General features: G+C 48.5%; 1 protein-coding gene across 1 annotated transcript in view; it reads right to left on the bottom strand.

Annotated features, from left to right (window-relative positions):
* LOC142103370 (talin-1-like) overlaps window positions 1-12250 on the bottom strand; it is a 35976-nt gene extending 23726 nt beyond the window's left edge. The window contains exons 1-6 of the mRNA XM_075187436.1: window positions 12237-12250; window positions 11917-12081; window positions 11663-11803; window positions 11397-11578; window positions 275-407; window positions 90-191 (exon numbers count right to left, since the gene is read on the bottom strand). Coding sequence (XP_075043537.1) covers window positions 90-191; window positions 275-407; window positions 11397-11401 — 240 coding nt within the window. The 5' untranslated portion in view covers window positions 11402-11578; window positions 11663-11803; window positions 11917-12081; window positions 12237-12250. The remainder of the gene's footprint in view (window positions 1-89; window positions 192-274; window positions 408-11396; window positions 11579-11662; window positions 11804-11916; window positions 12082-12236) is intronic.
* Window positions 12251-12255: the final 5 nt, after the last annotated feature.

The following is a 12255-nucleotide window of genomic DNA, read 5'->3' as shown; positions in this document are numbered from 1 at the left end:
TCAGCCATTAAGAGACAGGTTAACGTAGACTCTAGTTCTGTTATCGATTCAAAGCAACACATGCACCGTCCTATCCGAGAGCCGCTCACCTTGTGTCCGAGCTGTGAGGAATCTGCTCTTGCTGCGGTGGCCAGCGGCTCTATGAGATTACTGATCTCCTGTACAGAGGTTTGCATCTGCGTGTGCAGAGCCTAGAAGGACAGAAGATGTGAGGAAACAGAAGATAGATAATGACACCACCATTAATACTCTGGTCCCCTGACACACTCCTCACCTCTTGTGAAATACCCTCCCGTGGGGTCAGCTGCTGACTGATGGCTTCTAGCGAGGCCTGGTCCAGCTCTCTCACAGCCTGGTTCAGGAGATCAATAGCCTGGTCACATTCTCTCTGTCCAGGGGCCTTATCCCTTGATTAATACAAAGATTGGACATTGGAAAATATTTTCAGCACAGTCTCAAGTAATAACTATTACAAATAATTCACTAATGTGGCATGTTTAAAGCCCTTCTTAATACCATTCTGTCCATGCAAGACATTATGTTCATATGTGCTCCTAACACAGAAATGTTTGCGGGTTTTCTTCATAATATAATGCAAGGATGAAATTAAAGCAATATTTGGAAAAATATAACCAAAAAAGACAAAAAAATATAGATTACTATTCTAGAGGTTAAAATTACAAGTCAGAATTTACTGAAACAATACTGTACTATATTATACTAATTAAAGCTCATTTATAGCTTTATATATTACTTATACTCAATTCGAAATTATGACAAAAGCAATTCTTTGATGGACCATTTAATAATCTTTTTACTCCCACATTTAAAATTTCCTTTACTCTTTCATTTCAATTGTGTAATTCTCTTAAATATAAAAATATGATTTTTGTACACACTGTAAAATCCCCTTCTCTTAGTCCACTGGGGAACACTATGAAACATTGGGTATAGTAGAAGGTCCTGGAGTCAGAGGAACTTTAAACTTTAAAAGTGTAGCTCCACCCCTACTATGCCCCTCCTATATGGAAGGAGACAATGCCCAAAAGAGGGCCCAACTAAGTCAACCAGTACAACAAAACAGGCAACCAGCATACAAACAGAGCAAGGACGGGCGCGCAGTGTCCCCCAATGGACTAAGATAAAAGGATTTTACGGTGAGCACAAAAATCCAATTTTCTCTGTCACCCTATTGGGGGACACTCCAAAGCTGTCCCTAAGGGAGGTATTGCTCTGAAACGGCTGCTCGCAAAATCTTGCGGCCAAAGCTAGCATCCTGAGCTGTGAAGCCCTTCAACGTGTAAAATGTCACAAAGGGGTGGGAAGACGACCACGTGGTAGCCCAGCACAACAGGGAACACCAACATCCCTGGTCGAATGAGCAGTCAAGCCCCCTGGCCCCGGATTGAACATAGGCCAATCTGATAAGTGAAGTGATCCATCTAGCCAAGGAGAGCTGCGATGCCGACCCACCGCACTTCTGCACATCATACAGCACAAACCGCCGCAGTACGATCCACATGACACAGAAGAGCCTGGACCACATCCAAAAGCAACAGGGTCGGATCTGAAGAACCTGAGCATGGAGGGGAGGTCGGCACCACAATTTCCTGGTTTAAATGAAACTGAGAGACCACTTTTGGGGACAAAAGAGGGCTTTGTGTGAAGCACAGCCCGGTCCAGATGAAACACCAAGAAGGGGGAGCACAACACAGCGCCCACCAACACAGACACTCGGTGTGCTGAAGAAACAGCCAGTAAGAAAACCACCTTCCAGGTAAGATAACGGAGAACCATCGACTCTAAAGATTCAAAGTCTAACAAGGGCCCCGAGAACCAAGTTAAGGTCCCACAGCTCAACCAGGGTACAAGGGGAGGTTAAGCATTAAGGACTAAACATTCTTCACAGTAGACAACTTGCACAGGAAGAAAACAGCACTGAGATTTGCAGCTTAAAAGAGGATAATCGCAGGTCTTTATCCAGATCTGCCTGAAGGAAGGAGAGCAGCCTGGAAAGGTTGAATGGAAAAGTGTGGAAATGTAGCCCCTCCCACCAAAGAACATACGACTTCCACACCCAATAGTAATTCCCAGCAGGGTTACCTGGCCTGGATCATGGTTTCATGACCGAGGTAGAGAATCCCTGAGCCTGATGGATCAGGGTCTCGGTAGTCACAACCAGTCGACTTAATGAGTGGCAACGAAGAGGTCCTTGTACGAGACGGTCGGGACATAGAGGCAGCCGGAAGGGTTAACCCTAACCTTAACCTCTAAGATAATACTTACAGGAAATATATTCCAGGTGGGTCCGTCCAGTGCCGCTTTAAGGGAAGTCGGTGTTTCTAATCACGTAATTTTCAGCAGTCTACAAGACAGCCAATCGGAATATGAAGTCATGTGCATTGCGATCAGTAGTTTTCTTAGAAGGTCGGTGTACTAGGTAATCGCACTCCTCGTGCCGTTCTGTCCTCTGTCGGGGTAGTCAGTATCGTGAAACTGACTACCACTGTATATAATAATAAATATATATAATATATATATATATATCTATCTATATATCTATATATATGTTATGTGTGTGTATAATAATGTATATGTGTGTTTGTATCTACTGTACAGATGGTGCATATAGAAATTTGACACCATGTCATAGAAGGGGAGTTCCATGAAAGGGTCTGCTGTAAAGTTTGTGTTGATCTATACTTGTTCAATATGTAACGATAAATAGTCTTGTATACAGTATGACCAGAGGCCCTGTGTGCGGCGTAAGGTGGAGTTCCGGGGACAGCGGGTGTCTGTCTACACCAGCAGGTGTGGAAGAACCGGCTTGGCTTCGCTCTCTGACATCGCACATTGCTGAACTTATGGGGGTAATGACGTCTGCAATTCTTCCAGTTCTATTTCTGCGCATTCCCTCGCTGAGTCCGCCCAGGGATTAGCTAGCGCCTCTACCTCTTTGAAACGCATCCTTAGCGTCCCCCCATAAAATGACCAGTAAATGTCATGTTCCACAAGTGCCTCAGGTAATAGATTCCACTTCTTACCTAGGGACTCCAGGGAGAAGGCTCTGCCTATGGCATAGATGACCTGGTTTTAGGAGTTTGACAGACCTTAGGGTTGAGGACTCAGAGATCTCAGATTCAGCTGGGTTCTCCTTCTTCAAGAGGCAAAATAAGCAGGTTATCTGTTTTCCTCTATCTCCCCAACTAATGGATATGGTATCTGAGGCATGGAAAAAGCTTGACTGCTGCTTTCATATGCCAGGAATGTTCAGTTCCCTTTATCCCCTACCCCTAGAGGAAGCAGCGAAATGGGAGGCATCTCCCGTATTGGATCTGCCCATTGCCCAGTTGACTAGGACCGCTACTATCCCGGTGCAGGGTGTGGTCTCACTTAAGGACACTTTGGACATGAAATGTCACTTTTTGCTCTGCTCAGCTTATGAAGCTACAGGCAGCCTTTTCAGACCTGGCACGTCCACAGCCTGGATGAACAGAGCGATTCAGGCATGGGCCTAACTGTTTGTAAAGGGTCTGCATGACAAAAGCCCACGAGCGGAGTGGCGTAGTTACTGGTAATGGCAGATCATATTAGAGTGGCATCTGAATTTCTGGGTCAGGATCCTTGGATGCATTCTCGGTCAGGTCCAAGCTCTCATTGCTTACAGCGGCAAGGTGTTCCGCGTGCCAGGACTCCCAACCACAAAAATGTGGTGGAAAGCCTGTCTCATGTGTTTTTATAGGAAATGGCTGGAATCATACCCGATGCCGGGGTTCAAGGGATTGTCACCCAGGGATATATTATTGATCTGCTCCATTTTCCACATCGACGATTCTTCACCATGGGCCTTCCAGCCTGCGGTCTTGAGCGCAGAGCACTCCAGGAGGCTATCCAGATACTTTTGGATTTAGGGGGTAAGCATTACAATCCCTCTGCTAGAATGGGGTTCGGCGTTTTACTCCAAACTCTTTCTAGTTCCAAAACCGGATGGCTCCTTCCGGCTAATACTAAGCATAGTTTCAGTCCTTTGCTTCAGGATGGAGCTGCTGGCGTCTGTCTCCATGGGCGTGGATCTAGGGAAGTTCCTTGCTTCCTGGGACATAAAATATGCCTAACTCCATGTTCCCATATGGGGAGGCATCAGTGTCTCTGATTTGCTGTCCACGATGGCCATTACCAATTCAGCATGTTACCCTTTGGCCTTACAACCGCCCCAAGGTTTTTCACAAAGGTGATAGTGGTTCTTCTCTCCTCTCATGTGGTAACAGTTGTCCCTTACCTGGATGACTTGCTGTTGAAGGCTCTATTCTATCCAATCCTGATCCACCAGTTTCATTTCACAATTTTCTTCCGGGAAGCACATGGCTGGATCATCAACCTGCCGAAGTTCTCCCTAACGCCAGTTCAGAGGATGCAGTTTCTGGGCCTCAACTTCGACACCAGCGAGTGTTTCTCCTGGAGGACAAGGTCCTCTCGGTTCAACACCAGGACCCTCTAGGCAAGATGGGAGGTGTCCCTTCGCTGCTGCATGAAGTTGTTGTACACCATGGTCTCCGTGGTCGAGGCAGTTCCCTTTGTACAATTTCACTGGTGAATGTTCAAGAGAACTACTGCAGAAGTGGTTGAAGTCCCCTCTTTATCTGGACAAACAGATCATTGGGTTGTCCCCAACAGTGCGCCAGTCCCTCACATGGTGGCTGGATCAGTCACATCTCCCATTGGTTCGCTCCTTCCAGGTTTGGGAGGGGACACTGGTGACCACAGACGTCAGTTTGTTAGGCTGGGGAGAAGTCATTGGCGCTCTCTGATTCCAGGGACTCTGGGACCCCCAAGAATTGCACCTCCCCATAAATGTGCTGGAGCTTTGGGCAGTTCACATGGTGCTTGTCCAGGAACAGGGGTTTTTGGTGGTCAAGCCGCTGACGGTCCAGTTGGACAATGCAACAGCGGTGGCTTACGTGAACTATCGGGGGCACCCGCAGCGCCATGACCATGAAGGAGATGCCCAAGATTATGTCTTGGGCATAGCGTCACGTTACAGTGATATCGACCATCTTCAGCCAAGGGTGGAAAATTGGGAGTCCGATTATCTCATTCGCAACAGAGTCCAACCAGTAGAATTTTCCATTCACAGAGACATGTTTGACCTTTTGGTTTAACCCTGGGGTCAGCCAGACATAGATCTCATGACATCTTGTCTGAACTTAAATGTTCCCCTGTTCTGTGCGAAATCCCGGGATCCCACCCCAGGGTTCATCCATGCCATGATGAAGTGGATTTTTATTTTTCATCTGGTGTATCTTTTTCCCCAGTTTTCCATGCTCCCACGGGTGCTCAAGAAGTTGAAGAGAGAACGGGTGGTGGCCGTACTTGTGGCTCCAGACTCGCTCCATTGGACCTGCTAGTCACATCTTCTAGGGACGGCCGTAGGTCATCCCTAACTATCTGACCTCTGTAGGCTGTACACCTTGCGGCTGTATAAGGGGCTCACTCAATGGAGATCTGCTTTGACTGCTTCTGGTCCCCCCTTCGTGTCTGGGGGGGGGGGGGGGGGGCGTACAACCGCAGCACCTGTCAGTAGGTCCGCTGTGGTCACAACTGTAAGTTTAGAGGTGCCTCTGACTCTAGGACCGCCTACAATACCCAATGTTTAATGTCCTCCAATAGGCCAACAGAGAAAAGAGGATTTAAGTACTTACGTTAAATCTGTTTCTCTGATTCCGTCTGAGGGACACTGTTTACCATGGGTTGTGGAGGGGAGCACGGGAGTTGGCACCTAGCTAGTTAATGTTTAGCACTGCTGACAGACCCCTCCCCTCTACAATCCCCCCGCCTCTTCCTCCTCAGTTAATTTAAAAAGCCCCAAGGAGATAGGACAATCAACCAAGAGCATACAGAGGAAAGGCAGAAGGGAGGGATCGCAGTGTCCCCCAGATGGAATCAGAGAAACGGATTTAACGTAAGTACATAAATCCTCTTTTCTCTTTCATCCGATCTGGAGGACACTGCTTACCATGGGGACGTTCTAAAGCAGCCTCCTAAGTGTGGGACTACTCTGAAAACCCCGCTCGTAAAGCACTACGAGTGAAATTTGCATCCGCAGAGGCAAATACATTAAACTGGTAAAATTTCGTAAAGGTGTGGACAGAGGACCAGGTGGCGGCCCTGCAAAGTTGATCTGCAGAAGCCCCATTTCTCGCTGCCCATGATGCCCCTACTGATCTGGTGGAATGGGCCGTAAGTCTCTCTGGCACCGGACGGTTAGCCTTTATGTAAGCTTGCCTAATGGTAGCCGTAATCCATCTTGCAATGGACTGTTTTGAGGCTGGCCAGCCTCTCTTATTGGCATCATACAGAACAAACAAGGAATCAGTACGCCTCACTTGAGAAGTTCTCTTAACATAAATGCGGATAGCCCTAACCACGTCTAACTTTTCCATAGACTCTGAATCCGAAATGGAAGAGGGAGAAAAGACCCTAACTACAATTTCCTGGTTCAGGTGGAAAGCCGAAACTACCTTAGGAACAAAGGAAGGGAGGGTTCTTAACACCGCTCTGTCTTCGTGGAAAACTAGGTATGGTTCCCTGCAAGACAGAGCACCTAATTCTGAAACCCTACGCGCAGATGCAATAGCCAGAAGAAAGAGGGCCTTCCAGGTCAACCACTTCAAATCAGTCACAAGTAATGGCTCAAAGGGAGGCCCTTTAAGCATGTCCAGCACCTGGTTAAGATCCCACGGTGCTGTAGGCGCTACATAGGGAGGCTGAATATGTAAGACTCCCTGAAGGAAAGTCCTAATGTCTGCTAATGTCCGCTAATTTCAGATGAAAAAAGACTGAAAGTGCCGAAACCTGAACCTTTAGGGAACCTAAGCGAAGCCCAGCTTCCAGGCCATCTTGAAGAAAAACCAATAAACGAGGGAGACAAAATGAGGACGTGTGACATGACCTATTTTCACACCATCTGATATACGCTCTCCAAATTCGGTGATAGATACGAGCCGAGACTGGCTTTCTGGCTCGCATCATAGTATTCACCACGCTGGAGGAAAAACCTCTAGGCCTCCAGAGGCTGTCTTCAGCAGCCATGCCGTTAAACTGAGCTGAGGTAAATTCTGGTGACGGAAGGGACCTTGCATAAGAAGGTCGTCTCGAGATGGAAGACGAACCCCCGGTCCTTCTGCCATTGAGAGTATGTCCGCGCACCAGACTCGGCGCGGCCATGAGGGAGCAATTAGAATTACTGGCAGACCTCCCTGTTTTTTTCTTTTGAGCACCCGAGGAAGCATGGAATCGGAGGGAACAGGTATCCCAACCTGAAGTCCCATGACATCGACATTACGTCCACTGCCACCGCTAAGGGGTCTCTTGCGCAAAACCTGTAAACCTTTCTGTTGTGTCTGGAGGCCATGAGATCTATATCCGGAAGACCCCACTTCTGAACTAGAGACTGGAACACTTCCGGATGGAGTGACCACTCCCCTGGCATCATCTGATGTCGACTTAGGAAGTCGGCCTCCCAATTTTTTATTCCTGGAATGAATACTGCCGATATTACAGAAACATATTGTGCTGCCCAAATCAAGATTCGAGCTGCAATTTTCATTGCAGCTGCACTCCTGGTTCCTCCCTGTCTGTTGACATATGCCACAGCCGTGGCATTGTCGGACTGAACCCTGACAGGGTGGCCCTGGAGGAGGGCCTGGCCTCCCCTGAGGGCCAAAAGAATAGCCTTCAATTCCAGCACATTTATCGATAGGGTCGATTCCTGAACCGACCAAAGGCCCTGGAGCCAGAGGTGTAGGATTACCGCCCCCCAACCCTTCAGGCTGGCGTCTGTCGTGGCTATGATCCATGACCATGGAGCGAAGGACCTGCCCACCGACAAGTGATCCGGAATCAGCCACCACTGGAGTGATTCTCTCGTCCTCGGGGATAGAGAGATCCTCTTAAGATCTAAGCGTAGGTGGGATCCTGACCATTTCTTCAACAGATCCCACTGAAATCATCGAGAATGAGCTCGACCAAAGGAAATGGTCTCGAAGGAGGCCACCATCTTTACCAGCAGCCGCATGCACAAGTGGATTGAAGGGCTGGGAGAAGACAAGACCTGGGCTGTTATGCTTTGGATTGAACCAATCTTCTCGACAGGCAGGAACACTTTTTGCTGGCTGGTGTCCATGATGAGGCCTAGGAAAACCATGAGTTGACACCATCTGGGATTTCTTTAAATTGATCAGCCATCCGTGGTCCTCGAGAACCGCCAAGGTGAGGGACAAGTGATGACGTAAGCAATTCTCTGAGGAGGACTTGATGAGCAGGTCTTCCAGATAAGGTATGACCTGAACTCCCAGAAGGTGAAGGCGCTGACATCACCGACATGACCTTCGTGAAAACCCTCGGCGCTGTTGAGAGGCTGAAGGGGAGGATCCCACTGTGAATCTGAGGAGGGACTGATGGTCCCTCCAAATAGGAACGTGGAGGTATGCGTCTTTTATGTCTATGGACGCCATAAACTGATCTTTTTCCAAGCCGTTTATCACCGACCTCAGGGATTCCATCCGAAATCTGTCCACCCTTAAGTGTACATTGAGGCCCTTTAGGTTTAAGATGGGTCGGAAGGAGCCGTCCGGCTTCCTGACAAGGAACAAGTTTGAATAAAACCCCTGTCCCTTTTGGTAGTCTTGGACCCTGCAGATAACTCTTTGCGAAAGAAGAGAGGCGACACAATCCTGTATTGCTTGTCTTCTTGTTGGATCTCGGGGTAGTGGGGTTACAAAGAACCGCTGTGGTACGGGGCCCAGCAGGTCTATCCTGTACCCCCTTGATATAATGCCCCGAATCCAAGAGTCTTGGGAGGACGCTGTCCACTGTTCCTGAAACAAGGACAGACGACCCCCCACTGGCGCCCCCTCCAGGAGAACAGAGTGGTCGTCAGGACACAGGTTTCTCCTGGTTCTTGGAGGCCTGGCGCCTAGCTGTAAACGAGGATCTCCCCCTAGAAGAGGAGCCTCGAGCATTAGGCTGTCTACTTCTAAAAGACTGTCCTCTAGACAAGGAGGTCCCCCGAAAGGGCTGACGAAAAGGAGCTGACCCGAGGAGTCCAGCTCCTGCCAGGGAATACCGGCAAGGAAGTGCTTTTGCCCCCCGTTGCCCGAGAGATCAGGACCAAACAAACCTGCTGCTGAAAAAGGAATGGTTTCAACTGACTTTTTTGATTCCGCATCTCCTTCCCAGGATTTCAGCCAAAGCGTCCTTCTAGCTGAAATAGATGCCGCCTGAATAGAAGAGGAGACGGTCGCTGTGTTCTGGGCCGCCTTATAAAGGTACCCTGATGCCTCCTTCAAATGTAAAGCCAGGGGGAGCAAATCGGAGTCCTGTAAGGCCTCTGCCAGCTGGTCTGCCCATGCTTCCATGGCTCTAGCAACCCAAGCTGAAGCAAATGTCGGTCTAAAAGAAGAACCCGCAGCCGCGAATATAGATTTCAGCTGGGATTTAACTTTGCGGTCATTTGCATCCTGAATGGACGCTGAACGAGGAGCTGGAAGTAAGGTGTGTTTTGCCAATCGGGCTATAGGAATAACCACCTTGGGAATACTCTCCCAGCGAACCACATCTTCCACCTGCAAAAGATACAGGGAAGAGAACCTTCTGGGAACAGAGAACCGTTTTTCAGGTTGTTTCCATGCTCCTTCTGCAATATCCCTAAGTTCTAAAGAAGGGGAAAACGGCTAGCCTTCCTTTTGGCCTTCTTAAAGAGACTTCTGTCTCTAGGGGTAGGATCCTCCGGTTCTGGGAGGTCCAACGCCTGTCTAACCGCTAAAACCAAATCGTTAATAAATTGGCTTTTAGTATTTTCTTCCTGTTCCAAGGGTTGAACCTGGTCAGGATCGGAATAAATTTCCCCCTCATCCTCAGAATACTCCTCAGAGTCTGAAAGGACCATAAGGGGATTTACAGATCTAGGCCTCTTTCTTTTAGTAGGCGGGATGTTTGGGGAATCAAGCAACTGGTTAAGCTTCTCCAAACCCCTTATAAATGCTGTAGACCACGCCGTTTCTGTGAAGACAGGGGCTGGGTCAGACTGTAATAAGGAAGGTCCTGGTAAAGACGTTCCAATAGACCCTGAGGAAGCCGGGAGGCCTAAATGTGTGCTAGAATTATTAGCCACGGAAGTTGCCACAGTAGATAGCAACTGATTAGACTTAAAAACCATCTGTGCTAGGGAGGAAACCGACTGTGTCAGGGAGGCCACCCAGGCCGGCTCCTCCGTCAGTGGGACTGAAATCTGCTGGGTTTGCGCAGGGGGGACCCCTGCTTCGCATGCAGAGCAGAGCGCCAAAGGGTCCTTCTGCCCACAAGGTAATTTTACATGACATTTTGAACATGTGAAATATTTTGCTATAGGGCCCTTTCCCTTATCTGTAATCTTTATAAAGAAAGGCACACCAAACACACACACTTAATTGCTAAATTCAGCTGAGTGGAGAGATAGATAGAGAGAGAGTAATGTATGGAGAGAACAGAGTGAACCAACAAGTAACCAACTAATCTTGTCATAAAAGTTGTACTTGAAAATTTTTAAACACAATATAATATTTAGGCAAGTAGGGAGACTATAATGTAAACCCTTACTAGCCCAGTTTGTGCACAGCAAAACGGATTATGTGTTTAAATAAATCAGATACTTAGCCCATAGGCCACAAAGAGGAGAAGTCCAACAGCAGTGTCCTGTGCCTGCTCCCTCAGCTCTATTCACTCTTCCCGGGCTTCTCTTGGCGCCAGAAGGCTGGGATAGACCATCTCTCTCTGGAAGGGGGGGAACTCTATGCTTTAGCTGCCCCCCCTTCAGTAATGCTGTCTCTGCAGCGGGTCCTTGTATAAAAAATAAAGCTTCTTGGAAGCGTGGCAGAGTAGTGGAGACCTCGGTCTCCGCAGCGAAAGATACCCGATGCCCCCTCCTATGTATCAGGGGGGATCCTGGTATAGCCCTCTTCCTCCTCTCTCCGTAGCGCCACTCTGCCTGAATTCCAAAACGGCCGCCGGCATCTTAACTATCCGATAACCGGCGCTCTATGCCTGTAATGGCAGCGCCGGTTATCGGGGAGGCTGGAGGAGTGATAGCGGTCCGTGAGACCGCCTGTCACTCCTAAATCAGGCACCCATTCTCCTTCTTCCTCTCCTGTCCCTGTCAGTGAGAGCCGCTGGCTCAGAGAAATTAATTTTTTTTCCTGTTAAACTGAACACGCCCAATACAGACATTCATGGCGGTGTAAGCATGGGGTAACATTCTTTATTAACCATCATTAATAGCAGCAAGGAAATGATAACTTTCCTTTTGTGTATTCCGTAATTACATGTAAAGGGGGCACATACATGGCAGGCACACCACTCACCTCATGTTAGTGATGAGCTTCTTGATGGAATCGGACACGGTACGGGAATGTCCAGCCAGCACTGACCACTGTGGTGGGTCCTTGGGTTGGCGGCCAGAGAGCGAGCAGTTTGGATGAGTCCAGAGGAACTCTCCAGCATGGTCTGAGCAGAGCTAAATGATCGGCTCCATGGCGCGGAGACCCTGAAAGAGTTAACCAATCAGAAATTAAGCAAGATGCTGAGAGTGGACGATGGCCTATTCCAAGACCAATCTCCTCATCCTCACCTCCGGGGAGATCTGTGCCGGGACGCTGGCAAATTCTGGATTGGAGGCAAATGCAGTGAGGTTCTCTACGGCCTGAATCAGCGGCACTGTGGCATCGCGGCACTTCACCCGATTCTGTTCGTTAAAGGCACCGTCCAGTGCCTATAAAATGCAAGAACAGATCCAGTCACTACAGTTGTTACTCAGTGAATCTATCCCATTCTACCTGTCCGACAGGATGTTGATTCATTACATGTAACATGTTTGTGTTTTACCTTGATGGTTTTCACCAGGTTGGCGGTGCTATTTGCCACCTCTTTTAGCTGACTGGACAAACTGCCTCTTGGCCACAGGATTGTGAGGTGTGAGTGGATGCCAGGCGACAGGCATTGCACAGAGCGGATGTGTGTTTTGGCGACTATGGTGGCGGCTGACAACACCTAAAGAAGGAAAATAAAAGGGTTTGATGTCATACATCAGAAAATGTCAATATCTGTGACTGTCTGATGAGGATCTGCAGAGTCACAGTATCACCAACATCTTTCACCCACCAACCCACATGCCCATCCCATATAGCTGATGAAGTATCACTCACCTGTGACTGGGTGCCAGGA

The sequence above is a fragment of the Mixophyes fleayi genome, chromosome 1, assembly GCF_038048845.1.
Source record: "Mixophyes fleayi isolate aMixFle1 chromosome 1, aMixFle1.hap1, whole genome shotgun sequence".
Classification (NCBI taxonomy): Eukaryota; Metazoa; Chordata; class Amphibia; order Anura; family Limnodynastidae; genus Mixophyes; species Mixophyes fleayi.
The sequence above is the reverse complement of the archived record's forward strand: the minus strand, read 5'-3'. Positions and strand labels throughout refer to the sequence as shown.